Genomic DNA, 16,924 nt, shown 5'->3' on the forward strand with positions numbered 1-16,924 from the left:
ATGTGAATGCTTCATTGAGCATAATTCCGACTGGCACTTCGTCTGAGCACATTATCGCACGCGTCATGCAAGCTGTCTTAAATGACCACCTAAACTGTCATTTGGCAACCTAAAAAGCTGCCTAGGTTGCCCGGCTAACAACAGAGGAAAAAAGTTAAGTGAGAGCCCTGCTATTGGTCTGCAGTTCCCTGACTTGACCTTGTAGCCCTTCTTAAATAAAGGTCCCACATCACCAGTGATGGAAATGGGTTTTAGGAACTAGGGGTACTCTAAGATCCGTGAGGCTGAGGTTGGGAAGGAAGGGGGGGGGGGGGGGGGGAGACATTATTTTAAATGTGCGGTCATACCCATGAAAGAGTACAAGAATGCATAACTTGTTTATTGTGTATTATATGTCATAGCTGCTTTCCTGTGTGTGTGTGTGTGTGTGTGTGTGTGTGTGTGTGTGTGTGTGTGTGTGTGTGTGTGTGTGTGTGTGTGTGTTGTCTGTGAGTTATGTGTGTGTGTGGGGGGGGGGGGGGGGAGGAGAGATGGGAGGGAGGGAGAGAAGGGAGGAAGGAGAGAAGGAGTGAGGGAAGTAGAGAAAGAAGGGAGGGAGGGAAGGAGAGAAGGGAAAAGAGAGAAGAAGGAGAGAAGAAGGGAAGGAGGGAAGGAGAGAAGGGAAAAGAGAGAGGAAGGAGGGAGGGAAGGAGAGAAGGGAGGGAGAGGGCCGGCGACGGGAGCGGATGCCGGGGTCCAGGCGAACGCGTGTGAGCTGAGGCCGAGGTTTGGAAACGTTGCTCCAAACCTCGGCCCGGCCCTCCCAGTATTGTTCACCGTGTCTCCCCAGGGAGAGAGGGGTGGAGCCGGGACTGTGTGCAAGAAGCACAGCGACTGGAGGGGCGGGAGCGCTGCCCTGGGACCGTGAGGGACCTCCCCTTCTCCATTCCCCCTCACACCCCCCTCCCCCTTTCTTCCCCCTCTACTCTCTCCACCCCTCTCCCCCCTCCACCCGGAGTAGATCTACCTGAGCCGAGAGTAGATTACACAATTGGGCGCAATTGGTCCAATCGGCTGAAGGCCGGCCCCGCCCCCCTTCCCTCCAACATGGACACGGAGCAATCGTCGACCCCCCCCCCCTTTTTTTGTTAAACATCTATTTCCTTCGGGTGTTTTTTTTATTTTTTATTTCCCCCTTACCATTTCCGGACCTTTTCGATATCTGCCATGACCCGTTTGATGTCATCCTTTGTCCTGCTCCTGGTCTCGGCCCGCACCAATCTGCCGTCCGGCACCAAGAGCGTGTGAATGCGCGGACAGACGGACGAAAGCAATGATCATAGGTGACATTTCGGGTCGAGACCCTTCTTCAGACTGACAGTTAAGGGAAAGGGAAACGGGAGATATAGGCATATCTTCCATTCATTTGTCCTTAGTACCGTCTATATCTCTTGTTCCTCTTTCCCCTCAGTATGAAGAAGGGTCTCGACCCGAAATGTCATCTATTCCACTCTTTGATCGTTGCTTTCGTCCGACTGTTCGCTCGCCCTTGGATTAAGTAGCGCAGGATAAAGCTTCGAATTCACACACAGGATGGAAACTGGAAACTGTAAAGTAGGGGAAAGCCGTCCCCCTGCGTACCCCCCCATTTCCATCACTGGACATCACCATCCACCAGTATCTCTTCCATGACTAAGGAAGATACAAAAATCTCAGCCAGACTCCAAGCAATATCATTTTCAAGCCTTTTACAAAGCCTTGTACGTTCTCTCAATAACAAAGTGGCTGAACTGCTACTCCTGCGCTGGCCAAACATGGACTTCTTTCGAGCCGCTGCCCTATGCTTCACCGAGACCTGGCTGTGTGAGTCGACCCCGGACGGCGAGCTGCAACTGGCTGGCTTCCAACTTCACAGAGCAGACCGCGAAGTGGAGGCAGCGGGGAAATCAAGAGGCGGTGGAATATGCTTCTATACCAACCAGGATTGGTGCAGCGACATCACGGTATTGTCAAACTTCTGGTCTCCCAACCTCGACGCCTTCTTTATAAACTGCAAACCCTTCTACTCTCCGAGGGAATTTAACTCCTTTATTCTCGCTGGAGTTTATATCTCCCCCCCCCCCCCTCACCCCCCCCCCATGCCTGCGTACGTGAGGCGCAAACGCAACTCACTGACCAGGTAATGAGGGTAGAGATTGACTTCCCGGACTCCATGGTCATTGTTTTGGGGGACTTTAACAAAGCTATTCTGTATCCTGGGCGTTTCCTGGCTAGACAGAGTGACCAACGCCGAGATCCTGTCTCGCGCTGGCCTTCCCAGTAGGTACACTCTACTCGGGCAGCGCAGACTGCGGTGGCTGGGCCATGTCCACCGCGTGGAGGATGGCCGTATTTCAAAAGACATTCTCTATGGAGAGCTGACATCTGGGAGGAGAACCATCGGCCACCCCCAGCTACGTTACAAGGATGTCTGCAAGAGAGATATGAAGGCACTCGACATCGATGTGGAGTCCTGGGAGAGCCTTGCAGCTGACCGCACGAGGTGGAGAGGCACCCTGAACCAACATCTCAAAACGGGGGAAGAGGAACTAGCCGAGGTTTGGTGCAAGCAACAAACAACTAGGATGCATCACCCATGGTCAGACATGACCGAGGGGGGGCCTACAACGAGCAAAGCTAAACTCAGCCATGATCTTCCAAAGTACAGAATTCAGGTTACGTGCCCCACCAGAGGGAGAGAACATTTGACCACTGTTATACGTCACTCAAGAACACATATCGCTCTGTTCCCTGGGTGGGTCTGGGTCTCTCTGCTCATTGTCTAGTTCACCTTATTCCGACCTACAGGCAGAAACTAAAAGCTGCTAAGCCTGTGGTCAGAACAACAAAAAGGGGACAAGCGAGGGCATTGAGTACCTACAATCCTGCTTTGACTGCACGGATTGGAATGTGTTCAGGGAAACAACCACAAGCCTCGATGAGTATACAGACACTGTATCATCATTAGTCAGCTTTTGTGAGGACAGTTGCATTCCAACTAGGACCTGGACCTGATTTAACAATGACAAGCCCTGGTTTATTGCACAACTCAGACAGCTCCGACAGTCTAAAGAGGAAGCCTACAGGAGCGGGGATGCAGACCTCTACAGACAGCAAAGCACAAGCTGAGAAGAGGAATCAGAGCTGCCAAGGAAAGGCAAGGGCCAGTCCCACTTGGCTGTCCTTCGTGCGCCATTTACACGACCTGCTAGCGTGCGGGTAGCGCATGACGGGCGCGTGGAGTGGCGTGGAGGAGTGTGGACTTCGTCCTGAACTAAATCTTTGCGTGCCACCGGCCTGTCGCGTAACTGACAGCCAAAGGGACAGGCCCAAGACCCTGGCGCGGCGCCACGTCTCACCTCCAACAGCAGCAGAAGCAGGCGAGCGATCGTCGAACTCGGCCCGGGGTTTCACGGCCGTTGCAGATCCGGATCCGCCCCCACTCCCAGAGCGGGGGCAAGATGATTGAAGATACTCAAAAGAGAAGCAATGGGTGACGTTTCGGGTCAAGACCCTTCTTTCAGACTGAAGAAGAGTCTCGACCCAAAACATCATCCATTCATTCTCTCCATAGATGCTGCCGGTCCCGCTGAGTTACTCCTGCATTTTGTGTCAATCTTCAAATGACGTCACGCGCTCCAGACGGCTGTGCGGACGCATGATGACGCGCGCGACTCTCGCGGGACCGTCGCGCGTCAGTCACTACCGGCCTGTCGCGTAAGTGACGAACCAAGTGGGACAGGCCCTGTACTCTGAGAAGCTGAGGAGCAAATTTTCAGCTAGTGACTCTTCAGTTTGGAAGGGTTTGCAAGAAATCACCAGCTACAAGGGAAAGCCCCCCGCTCTTTGGACAATCGTCAGCTGGCCAATGACCTGAATGAGTTCTACTGCAGGTTTGACAAGCAGAAACGTGGGTGTAGAAGGGTCCAGTCTTTGCAGACTGGGGTCAGGCTGGTTTGGTTTGGGGGGGGGGGGGATTGGGTGGGTTTGTCAAATGCCAGAGGTGAGAATACAACAGAGAGCTCTGAGATAAGGAGAGAAGTGTGAAATGTGAAGCCAGATAATAATATAATAATAATAATAATAATAATTTGTTTATAGGGACAGTGCATATTAATGAACATTTGCACGTAAATATGCGAGATTGTAGCCAATCAGTAGCTAATTTCCGTCTCTAGTCGCAGGCAAAGGTAGGTGAAGTGTCTTGCCCAAGGACACAACGACAGTACACACTCCAAGCAGGATTCGAACCGGCCACATGAAGGGATATAGCTAGTATAGGTAGAAGGGGATGGAGGAAGGGGGGCACGACAGTGGGAAACATGGGTGCGCATTCAATTAGGGCACAGGGAATAGAGGGGGAGGGGGGGGGGGACAAGCCCTCTGAGTCCTCAACATCGATTTGCAGTCCCCACGCAACAAAGTCTTGTCAAATACTATCTGCTCTCACCAGATTAATGAATCATTCTCCATGTTACACTTGGAAGTAGCACTGAGCAACCAGGCATAACATTTACGAGGGGCATAAGGATGGAGAGAGAAGGGAGAACATCAATATCAACCAAGTGACTCACAGAATCACTGACTACATGACAACCGAGTCTGTGCAAACTAATTAACAGATCAACACAGGAATGAACACTTGATCTAGGTCTTGACTTGAAACGCCAACTATCCCTTTATTTGCACTGCTTAAGTTTCTTCAGTAGTTTGTTTGTTCCTCAGGAATGAACCAACTTACTTCACCCTCACCAATACATTTCTGGCTATACACGTCCATTACAGAACTGTAATAAAATAACAACTGCACAGTTTTCGTGGAGTTGTTATCCTCCACTATTGTTACAAAAATATCAGGGGATTATCTCTAGTTCACCGACTGCAGAAGTGCATACATAAAGCAGCACCAGGCAAATATTACAAGTCAACATGCATTCTTAACAACGAAAACAGAATGCTACAGGCAGAGCCAAATGATTAGAACTGTTAATTATGCAATTAAAGTGCTACAGTGAGATGCTGAAAGAGTGCATAACTGTCAGAGGTGCACTTATTTTGACATCAGTCTCATTTATTTTCTCATACAAAAGTACCACATCTCTTGGCGACCAGAGATAAACATTCACCAAAACATGGAAAGGATGCTAATAGTGTTGGTCAGAATGTATTCTTAACATTCAAACGCCATGTTAACGAATGAAAAAAAAAAAAAAATCTTAATACATTAATTATTAATCATATTAATTATAACTATGAAAGTGAAGAAATATATTTGCATACCTCTCAGCTCTACATTGTTCAAGTTGACTTTCAATTATTTGCTTTTCTTGCTCAAGTGCTTGTACTTTTTGTTTGCAATCCTCATGCATTTTACTTGTAACCTCCTTCCCTTCCTGGTTTAGTGTGTTGTGCAGTTGTTTCTTCTCATCCCGAAGGACACAAATAGCAGCTTCATATTTTGTTTCAAGTTCAAAGACAACTCTCTCCTTCTCTGAAACCATTTCCTCCTTCTGTTTATCTATGGCTTTCAAACATTGTTTCAACTTAGTATCAAGCTCATCAACTTGTCCCTTTAATGTTACTTCTGCATCAAGTGCTTGTTGCCTCATCGCGTCCAGTTTGCTTAACTCTGTTCTGAGAAGGGCCATGTCAACTTCGTGCCTATCCACCAATTCAGAAATGCACTGATTTTTCTCTATGGACATTAATGTTCTTTGTTCTGCAAGTTCCACATCACAGTCTTCTACCTTTAGCTGCATCTGGCATTTTAAGTCAGTTATCTCTTTGCTATACTTCTCTGCTTCTTTCAGTACCTGACATTTTATAATCTCTTCTTGTTGGACTTGGTTCACCTTTAAAAGCTGCCGTAATTCCTCTGTTTCAGTTTCTTTCAAAGTTAATTCAACTTCCTGCTTACATCTCATGTCAGAAAGGTCAGAAACTTTAAATTTAAATTCATTCAGTTCTTTATCTTGTTCCTGGAGCTTTAGGGTAAGGGACTGCTGTAGGTCTTCTAACTTGGCTTCATTTTCCCTCTGGATTTGTAGTTGCTGATCACAATGATCAGTCATCATCCTCTCCACCTCTTGCTGATGCCGAGCTTGACATTCTTCCAGATCTTTCAAATGACTTTGTTCAAGATTCTGAAGCTCTTCACTTAAGCGTGCCATCTTCTGATCAGCTTGTATTTTAAGCCCATTTAATTCTTCCAATAAACTCTCTTTGGACTGACTAAGTTCTTGGATTTGTATCTCTAGTTTCCTTCGCTCTTCCATTAGATCCTGAATTTCTTTCGCTTTACTAATTTGTAAACATACAAAGGTTTCATTTTTAGTCCGTGTTACAGCAATTTCATTATCTTTTTGCCTTATACTATCTTCAAGTTCAAACAATTGCTTTCTCAACTTCTCTACAATTTGCTGAGTGGCCTCAGCCTCAATATTCCATTTGCTCATTCGGTCTTCATAATCCTTATTTAAAGCCTCTAGCTTTTGCTGATAATTTCCCTGTGCTTCTGCTTCAACTCTGCATTTTACAATTTCTATTATGCTTCTTAATTCTTCACTTACATTTCTCATGGAACTATTAAAATCGCGCTGTTCTTTCTGAATGAGTGCTCTGAAATGGCTAAGATCTTTCCTAATGCTTACAAAATGTGACTGAGACATTTCGGTGATAAGTCTATATCTTTCTATATGTACTTTTAAATTTGCAACTTCATTAGAGTCTTCCTTTTCGCCAAATGTCGTATCTTGCATACGTCTATTATCAATAGCATTAATAACAGAAGAATAGAGAGATTCAAGCATCATTTCAGGACTTTGTGGATCACTGTTTAAATTTGGCGATGGCAGGTTCTCCTCGATCACAAACTCATTTACAGCTGACATGAAATCAGACTCTGGACTTTCTGCCAACGAATCCATATCTACAGATCTTTGTTTAAGAACTTGTTCCGAACCGGGATGAGGAATAGTTTCAAAATCAAATGTATGGGCATCAATACTATCAGGAGATAACTCTTCTAATGAAGCAGGCACATTTTTAGATGGACAGATTGGTCCCTGAAGGCTAAGAGTGGGTCTGATTCTAGAAGAGGTAGCTTTAGTTTTGGTTGTGCTTTCAAGCCTGTGTGCTGTTGTTGTTAATGTAGGTTGATCAAGTGATGCCTGTAAAAGAAAACAGTGAAGAGATTTTTTTTAATTCTAAAGAGGATCAGATAAAATGACTTAACACTTAATGATAGAAATTAGGTAAAATAAATGGAAGTTTAATTTGCTCAATTACACATTTTTTCAACTGCTGGAATGACCAAATATGAATAACCACATATAGTTACTAACAAAACACTAATATTTCAGGCTAAATCAGTTCTACCATGAAAAGACTGAATTCTATGTTTTTGAAAATAGTTTTTAAAACAATTGCCGCTTGGAGAAACTTGAATTAATAAATGAAAGCCAACAATAGCTGAGTTGTTGCAATAGGCTGTATAGCCAACTGCACTGCTATAACAATTCTACACATGACACTTTGACTGTGTTATCTCATTTCCTATTCATACCTTTACCTAGATTTAGAGCAGCACTGCCACAGCTAGTAACCTGCTGCCTCTCAACTCCAGCGTTCTGGATTCAATCCTAATCCCATATATGGTCTATGTGGAGTTTGCATGGTTTTCCTGTGACTGTGGATTTCCACCAGGTAATTCAGTTTCTTCCCAAATCCCCAAAACAGGCAGGTAGGTAGGTTAATTGGCTACTGGAAATTGCTCTTCGTCTTTAGGCGAGTAGTTGAATCTGGGTGAATTGACAGGAATCTTGGGGGAATGAAGTGGGATTAGTGCAACATTAATGTAAAATGGGTGATTCGTGATCAGCACGTATATAACAGAGAATAAGGTCTCTTTTCCATTTTGCATTGTTCAACACTTTTGAGAAAAGAGTAATAATTGATTGTAGACTTTAGGAGAGCTCCCCTTCCCCTTCCCCCCACCCCACTCACCATCAACAACACCCCAGTCACATCTGTGGAGTATTTTACGTTCCTGGGAACCATCATCTCCTAGGACCTTAAATGGGGGGCCACCATCGACTCCACAGTCAAAAAGGCACAACAGAGGATGTACTTCCTGCGGCAGCGGAGGAAGCACAATCTGCCACAGGCAATGATGGTCCAATTCTATACGGCCATTGTAGAGTCTGTCCTCACCTTTTCCATCATGGTCTGGTTTGGCTCAGCCACCAAGCACGACATCCGGAGGCTGCAGCGAATTGTCCGATCAGCTGAGAACATTATTGACTACAACCTTCTCTCCATTGATGAACTGTACACTGCAAGGGCCAGGAAGGGAGTGGGTAAGATCATCTCTGACCCCTCTCACCCTGGCCACAAACTCTTTGAATCACTTCCCTCTGGAAGGCTGTCAAAGCTGCCACAGCCAGACATAAAAACAGCTTTTTTCCAGGAGTAGTAGCTCAACTCATTAACCAAAAATCTGTAGCCTCCTTTTGCTCTGGTATTTTATTTAATTCACATGTTTAATCAATGTTTTATTATTAATGTTTAATGTTTTATGTATCATTTTTAACTGTCACTATATGTCATGTTGTCATGTTGTCACTTGCGGGCGGAGCACCAAGGCAAATTCCTTGTATGTGAATACTTGGCCAATAAACTTATTCATTCATTCATTTAGCTAGAAATTTCATCTTATCCCTTGCTCTGGTGAGATGCTAGAACAATTACCAAAATTTCAGCCCAGTAACTCTGAACAAATTTACATCCTACCTCCCATTCTTGGAAGATACTTGTTACGTGCTGCATGATGTCTAAAAAGCATCAAGTTCAAAGACAAGGAAAGGAATTAAATCTAATCCTCTATTCCTGATCCATGTAACAGGTATGCAGATAGTAAATATGAACCAGACTCGCTCAATAAATGTCAAAGTAGTGATAAATTAAAGACCAAGGTGTTGTTTCAAGTATATATTATGCAAAAATAGAGGCAAGATAAATTACAGAGAATGAGAACGAACAGAGCACATTTGTTTCAGATTTTGCAACTGCGTATCTGTCGCATAGGTTAGGAATATGGGGTAAAGAGCAGCAAATTAAACATTGAATATATTCTAAACATATTGATTGCGAATGTTTTGACATTAGATTGTATAAAATTAGCCGATGATCAATTAACACACATAAGTTTAATTTAAATGACATGAAATTAAAATAGGAGGCATTTTGATCAACAAATCCAAAAGAAAATTAAATACTTCACTAATAACAGCTGAGCAGTGTACAGGCTGCAATGAAAGCATCATTCCATTTTTTAAACCAAAATGTCTATAAATTAAATCAATAAAGTAATATACATCAGGAAAGGATGAAAGGGCTGGGAATCTTATCTAAAATAGAAACATCAGATGGGTGACAAGAATCTAAAAATAAAACGGAGGCATAGCTTCCATATTTATATCAAACCTTTCAAAACTTGTTACCACAAGGAGGGTGATACTCAGTCCTGATGCATTTCAAGTAAAATAAGTTTACAATAAAATGGAATAGAAGGATATGTTAGAAACAGAATATAGGTGAAGGAGTAGACCGTTCGGCCCTTCGAGCCAACAACACCATTCAATATGATAACGGCTGATCATACAAAATCAATAACCCGTTCGTGCTTTCTCCCTATGTCCCTCGATTCCGTTAGCCCTAAGAGCCGCAGTGCCCTCCATAATGTTTGGGACAAAGACCCATCATTTATTTATTTGCCTCTGTAATCAACAATTTATGATTTGTAAACAAATAAAATCACGTGGTTTAAGTGCACATTGTCAGATTTTAATAATGTACATGTTTATACATTTTGGTTTCACCATGTAGAAATTACAGCTGTGTTTATATATAGTCCCACCCATTTCAGGACACCATAATGTTTGGGACACATAGCTTCACAGGTGTTTGTAAATGCTCAGGTGTGTTTAAATGCCTCCTTAATGCAGGTACAAGAGAGCTCTCAGTACCAAGTCTTTCCTCCAGTCTTTCCATCACCTTTGGAAACTTTTATTGCTGTTTATCAAGATGAGGACCAAAGTTGTGCTAATGAAAGTCAAAGAAGCCATTATGAGACTGAGAAACAAAAATAAAACTGTTATAGACATCAGCCAAACTTTAGGCTTACCAAAATCAACTGCTTGGAACATCATTAAGAAGAAATAGAGCATTGGTGAGCTTACAGTGCCCTCCATAATGTTTTGGACAAAGATCCATCATTTATTTATTTGCCTCTGTACTCCACAATTTGAGATTGTAATAGAAAATAAAAATCACATGGGGTTAAAGTGCACATTGTCAGATTTTAATAAAGGCGATTTTTATACATTTTGGTTTAACCATGTAGCATTTACAGCAGTGTTTATACATAGTCACCCCATTTCAGGGCACCATAATATTTGGGACACAACTATGTCATGTAAATGAAAGTGGTCTTGTTTAATATTTTGTTGCATATCCTTTGCATGCAATGACTGCTTGAAGTCTGCAATTCATGGACATCACCAGTTGCTGGGTGTCTTCTCTGGTGATGCTCTGCCAGGCCTGTATTGCAGCCATCTTTAGCTTAAGCTTGTTTTGGGGGCTAGTCCCCTTCAGTTTTCTCTTCAGCATATAAAAGGCATGCTCAATTGGGTTCAGATCAGGTTGGCCACTCAAGAATTTACAATGTTTTAGCTTTGAAAACCTTTGTTGCTTTAGCAGTATGTTTGAGATCATGTTTTGCTGCAGAATGAACCACTGGCCAATGTTTTGATGCATTTGTTTAAACTTGAGCAGTTAGGATGTGTTGATACACTTCAGAATTCATTATGCTACCACCATCAGCAGTTGAAGGTAGACAAAAAACTGGAGAAACTCAGCGGGTGAGGCAGCATCTATGGAGCAAAGGAATGGGTAGCGTTTTGGGTCGAGACCCTTCTTCAGACTGATCTTAATTAGTCTGAATGCAACCATCAGCAGTTGTATCATCAATGACAATATGTGAGCAAGTACCTTCAGCAGCCATAGATGCCCAGGCCATAACATCCCCACCACCGTGTTTCACAAATTAATTGGTATGCTTCGGATCTTGTGCAGTTCCTCCTCTCCTCCATACTTTGCTTGCCATCACTCTGATATGTTAATCTTCATCTCATCTGTCCACAAGACCTCTTTCAAGAACTGTGGTTGCTCTTTTAAGTACTTCCTGGCAAACTGTAACCTGGCCTTCTGTCAAACAGGTGTTTGGGGATTTTCTTTATTATAGAGAGAATTCTTCTTTCTTCTTAATGATGTTCCAAACAACTGATTTTGGTACGCCTAAGGTTTGGCTGATGTCTCTAACAGTTTTATTCTTGTTTCTCAGTCTCATAATGGCTTATTTGACTTTCATTGGCACAACATTGGTCCTCACGTTGATAAACAGCAATAAAAGTTTCCAAGGGTGATGGAAAGACTGGAGGAAAGGCTGGGTGCTGAGAGCTCCAATTAGGGGATTATGTATAAACACAGCTGTAATTTCTACATGGTGAAACCAAAATGCATAAAAATGGCCTTTAATAAAATCTGACAATGTGCACTTTAACCACATGTGATTTTTTTCTATTACAAATCTCAAATTGTGGAGTACAGAGGCAAATAAATAAATGGTGGGTCTTTGTCAGAAACATTATGGATGGCACTTTATATCTATCTCTCTCTTGCTGGAATTAGATTAGCTGTGTCCCATGTGAGACATAAACACAAGGAGAGACATGCTGGGCCAAGTATGGCAGGTTGTGTTCATTTTGGGTAGCACTATATCTCATAATTTCATCCAGGAGATTGGCTTGGTTTTAATTGCACATGAAGAGAATGTTTTAGATGGCTATTTTGTCGTTGTTAAACTGGAAAGGGTGCAGAGAAGATTTATGAAAATGCTGCCAGAAATCAAGGGCCTGAGCTATAGGGAGAGGCTGAGCAGGCTAAGACTTTATTCCTTGGTGTGCAAGAGGATGATGGGTGATCATGTATAAGATCATGAGATGGATAGATAGGGCACATGCACAGTCTTTTACCCAGAGTCAGAGAATCAAGAACCAGAGGACATTGGTTTAAGGTGAGGGGGGGGGATTTAATACAAATCTGAGGGGTAACTTTTTTTTTTTTACACAAAGGATGGTAGGTATATGGAACGAGCTGCCACAGGAGCTATTATCACAAATGTAGACAGGTATGTGGGTAGGTTAGGTAGAGTGGGATATTGGCCAATTGCAGAAAGGTATCACTAGTGCAGATGGGGCATGTTGGTCAGCATGGGCAAGTTGGGCTGAAAGGCTTTTTTCCATACAGTACGACTTTGACAGCAATCGCTAGCTATGTAAACAGGTACAAGGTTAGGTTATTTAAAAAAAAAAAAAAAAAAAATCAGGCTTAGTTTATTAAAAAAAAAAAAATGTTATAGACCTTCACAAATAAAAACACCGTGACATTAGTCTAATCTCAGCCCATTTTTGGATATGATTATCCCAATTTTGGAACCATAGCCTAAAATGTGATCAAGCTTATTTTGAAAAAAAGGATCTGGCTATTTATAATCTGGTCATGATATGGGATGAATGTTCCTCCATTTAGTGGCACAAAGGATTCTAAATAAAAATGAGTGTGATCATCGTATTGCGTAACCCTTCATTACAAACAGCCAAAAATATGTTAAATGGACTCAAGATAGGCGATTCTGGAAATGAGAAAACATTTACATGAAAGGAAATTGTAAAGCACATGACAATAGGAGAGCAAAAAAATGTCGCTTTGCATCCACTTTCAATGCATCAACTATTTGATTTCCACATTTGCCAAGGACTAGGTGAACCAAAGGACAAGATTAACTGGCTTTGCACTGAGACAATTACAACAACATTTCAAAATGATTCAAAAGGAGATCCTTTAAATTAGTTTCAAATTTTTGGATAACAACCACATTAAATTAAAATAAGGATGCACAATGGCACAGTTAATACTTCAGAGCTCCAGCAACCAAGGTTCAATCCTGACTTTAGATAGTTTAGTTCATATGTTCAAGGAGCAGAATTAGGCCATTCGACCCATCAAGTCTACTCTGCCATTCAATCATTGCTGATCTATCTTTCCATCTCAACCCCATTCTCCTGCCTTCTCCCAATAACCCCTGACACTAATCAGGAATCTGTCAATCTCCGCCTTAAAGATATTCATGGATTTGGCTTCCACAGCCGTCTGTCACAATGAATTCCACATATTCACCACCCTCTGACAAAGGAAATTCCTCCCCATCTCCTTTCTAAAGGTACGTCCTTTTATTCTGAGGCAATTCTGAGGCTTCTGATCCGAGCGTCACCCCTTGTGCAAGCATTCTCTCCACATCCACTCTATCCAAGCCTTTCACTATTCGGTAAGTTTCAATGAGGTTCCCCTTCATCCTTCCAATCTCCAGCAAGCACGTACCTTCAAACCCTCATACGTTATCCCAATCATTCCTGGGATCATTTTCGTAAACCTCCTCTGGACCCTCTCCAACGCCAACACTTCCCTCCTCAGACGTATTGGGGATACAGCATGGTTACAGACACTTCGACCCACTGAGTCCACGTCGACCATCGATCACTCATTCACACTAGTTAAATCCAACTTTCTCATCTATTCCCTACACCTGGTGTAATTGTTTTTTTTTTTTTTTTTTTATAGAGGTCAATTAACCTAAAAACCTACACGTCTTTGGGATTTGGGAGAAAACCCGAGCAGCTGGGGTGGTGTTTGCACTTTCTCCCTGTGATCATATTTTCTGGTGATCCACTTTCCTCACATGCCCCAAGGATGTGCACGTTGGGAGGTTTACTGATAGCTGCAAATTTTCCTCCGTTTTTTATTAAAATCTAGGACAAACAGATAGGAATGTGGTATGTATAAAATAGGATTATTGTAAAGTTACTGTAATGGGTACTAGACAAGTCAGCTTCGACTGGATGGACCAAAAGGGCCCATTTATATGCTGTTTTATTCTTTGGCATTAATACGCCCTACAAATTAAAGTTAAACTAGACAACTAGACCAAGTAGGACCCGTTGTGTCCCATCCCCCCAACGCGCGGTTGCAGAGGGGGAGGAGGCAGCCTGTGGCGTCACACACACACTAACCACCCCCTTGATATAATATTAATACTAGACCAAGGGGGACCCGTTGGGTCCCGTCCCCTCAATGGGCGGTGGGGGGAGGGGGCGGCCTTCGGTACCACACACACTAACCACCCCTCACACACACTAACCCCCTGCTTGATATTATATTAATATTATTCATTCGCTCCTTTTACACCATCCCCCGCCCTATCCACTCAAGCATTACACCCAACTGCGCAGGCGCGGCTAGAGAGGGGGGGAGGTGGAGAGGGAGGGGGTAGAGATTGAGGGGTGGGGGGGTGGCATCACAGGGGAAAGCTGGTTCCCGAACGCAATACTCCACCACTCAACCATAGGTCCCAATATTCACCACTCTCTAGAGAGGGATGGGGGGTAGAGTGGGAGGGAAAGGGGCAGAGAGGGAAGGGGGCAGAGAGGGAAAGGGGCAGAGAGGGAAGGGGGCAGAGAGGGAAGGGGGCAGAGAGGGAAGGGGGCAGAGAGGGAGGGGGCAGAGAGGGAGGGGCGGGGGGGGGTCAGAGAGGAAGAGCCCCCTCTCCTCCCCCCTCCCCACCCCTCTCTCTCTTTCTCTGTCCTGGGGAAGGGGAGGGGGTAGAGGCAGCACCTACCCAGGTCGTCAAGCTTTTTGGGACGTCATCACTCGGGTGCTCCTCGAGTTATATCGGGTTGTCAGGAAATCCGAGCCAAGGCGCGAGCATACTTTGTTTTCAGCGGCTGGGCTGTGGGCGGGGCTGGGCGCTGCATAGCAGACGCCCTCGGGTTATCTCGGGATCTCTCGGAAAACATGAGCCGAGGCGCGAGCGTACTGCGTGTTCAGTGGCTGGAAAGTCTCGGAAGCGCCTTAGGCAGCCGTCGGAATCTGCAGAACAGAGCCCACTTGCTCGTTCTTTCTGTGTCTTTTGAATAACCGGGGGGAGGGTGGCGGGTGGGGGGTGGTGACGCACTCCTGGAAAACAGTACCCAGCAGGCAGCGCGTAGAAAACTCTGTGCAGCTTGCCGCGAGGAGCAAAGGCATTGTGATATCATCCAGCTCGCTTCAGCATGTTAGATTTTTAAAATATGTCAGATTGGTCAACAATTTTAGTAAAAAACTCAGGAAATAATGAATCAAATTTTCAGATGAGGGGATTTTCGAAATCATGAGGCAAATTTCTACCGGAATATGTAAAAATGTCGTTACCACGTCGGGTTTTCGAGATGTGAGGAGTGGATGAGCGAATGTAAAAGTGAAATGGCTAGCGAAATGGTAAGAATCTCGGCATGTTAGCAAAAAATGCAAAAAAATGACACACACACACACACAGATTTTTAAAAGCATACTAGACCAAGTGCAGACCCGTTGGGTCTGTTTCCCCAACGCGCGTTTGCGGGGGGGGGGGGGCTGCGGCATCACACTCACACTAACCACCCCCAACCATACAGGTAAGGGGAGGGGAAGACGGGGTGGGGAGAAGGGAGAGAGAGAGAAGAGAGGAGGGAGGGGAGAGGGAAAGGAGGAAACTGGAGAGATTTGGGAGGGAGAGGAGTGCGGGGTAGGGGGAGAGAGGGGGATGGGAAGGGGGAGGAGAGTGGGGAATGGGAGGAGAGCGGGGAGGGCAGGAAGGGGGGAGAGGGGTAGGAGAGGGGTAGCGGGGAGTGGTGCAAGAGAGAGGGGAAGGGGGTGGGGGGGAGATGGGGGTGAAGAGGGGTGGGAGGGGAGGAGGGAGAGGGGTGAGGAGAGAGGGGGAAGGGGAGGAGGAGAGTGGGGTGGGGATGAGAGAGGGGGGAGAGAGGGGTGTGGGAAGTGGAGAGAGGGAGGAGGGGGAGGAAGGAGAGGGGGAAGAGTACGGAGGGAGGGGGAGGAGAGTGGTAGGGGGAGAGAGGGGGAATAGTGGTGAGGGAGGGGGGGAGGATAAGAGTGCGGAAGAGGGGCAGATGGGTAGGGGGAATGTTGGAAGAGGCAGAGATGGGTAGGGGGGAGAGGTGGAGGGAGAGAGGGGTGGGGGTTGGCATGGGAGGGGAGGAGGGAGAGGGGTGAGGAGAGAAGGAGAGGGGAGAGGGGAGAGGGGGGAAAGGCAGGAGGAGAGAGGGGTGCGGGAGGGGGTGAGAGGGTGGGGGGAGGGGGAAATAGGGTGGGGGAGAGAGGAGAGAGGGAGGGGACACACACACACACACTTTTATATTATAGATAGACAGATAGATGGGCCTGTCTCATGGTGCGAGTCCACCCACGAGTGATCCCGAGTGAAAGAAAAAATCACACTCGTGGTTGTCTACGAGATTCCAAGTTTATGTTCACGAGTTTAAACGAGTTCCCACGTGTATGTCTAAGTTTGCCGTTTACTTCTCATTTCTGCGATGTACCAAGTTCCTCTCCCGAGTTACTCTTGAGCCAACCGTGAATGAAGGTCTGTTTTAAGTATCAAATAGAGGAGCTGGACAGCATCTCATACAGTAAGTATATTCTGATTCAGTATTGAAAGTTATTCAATTTCAGAACTTTAAAAAACTAGGCAGGATCTCGGCCCCGCACTCGCTGCCATTGTGCAGCAAAGAGGCTGTGGCGGCGAAGCAACAGTGTTAAATAGGACAGCTCCATCCTGAATTTACTGCCAGGTCTACACACTGCGGGGAGACGGGAGATGAAATCTTTGAATGTGGACGGATGTCTCCGCGCCTGCTCGTTCTAAGCGGAATATATTTTTAGTTGCCTTAGTTGGCTTTGGTTTTATTCCTTGTTTTTG

General features: G+C 45.0%; 1 protein-coding gene across 6 annotated transcripts in view; it reads right to left on the minus strand.

Annotated features, from left to right (window-relative positions):
- rb1cc1 (RB1 inducible coiled-coil 1) overlaps positions 1-16,924 on the minus strand; it is a 164,141-nt gene that overhangs the window by 65,294 nt on the left and 81,923 nt on the right. For all 6 annotated transcript variants that reach the window (XM_033019723.1, XM_033019722.1, XM_033019721.1 and 3 more), the window contains one exon: positions 5,299-7,187. In XM_033019723.1, the coding sequence (XP_032875614.1) occupies positions 5,299-7,187 (1,889 nt within the window). The remainder of the gene's footprint in view (positions 1-5,298; positions 7,188-16,924) is intronic.

The sequence above is a fragment of the Amblyraja radiata genome, chromosome 4 (assembly GCF_010909765.2).
Source record: "Amblyraja radiata isolate CabotCenter1 chromosome 4, sAmbRad1.1.pri, whole genome shotgun sequence".
Lineage (NCBI taxonomy): Eukaryota > Metazoa > Chordata > Chondrichthyes > Rajiformes > Rajidae > Amblyraja > Amblyraja radiata.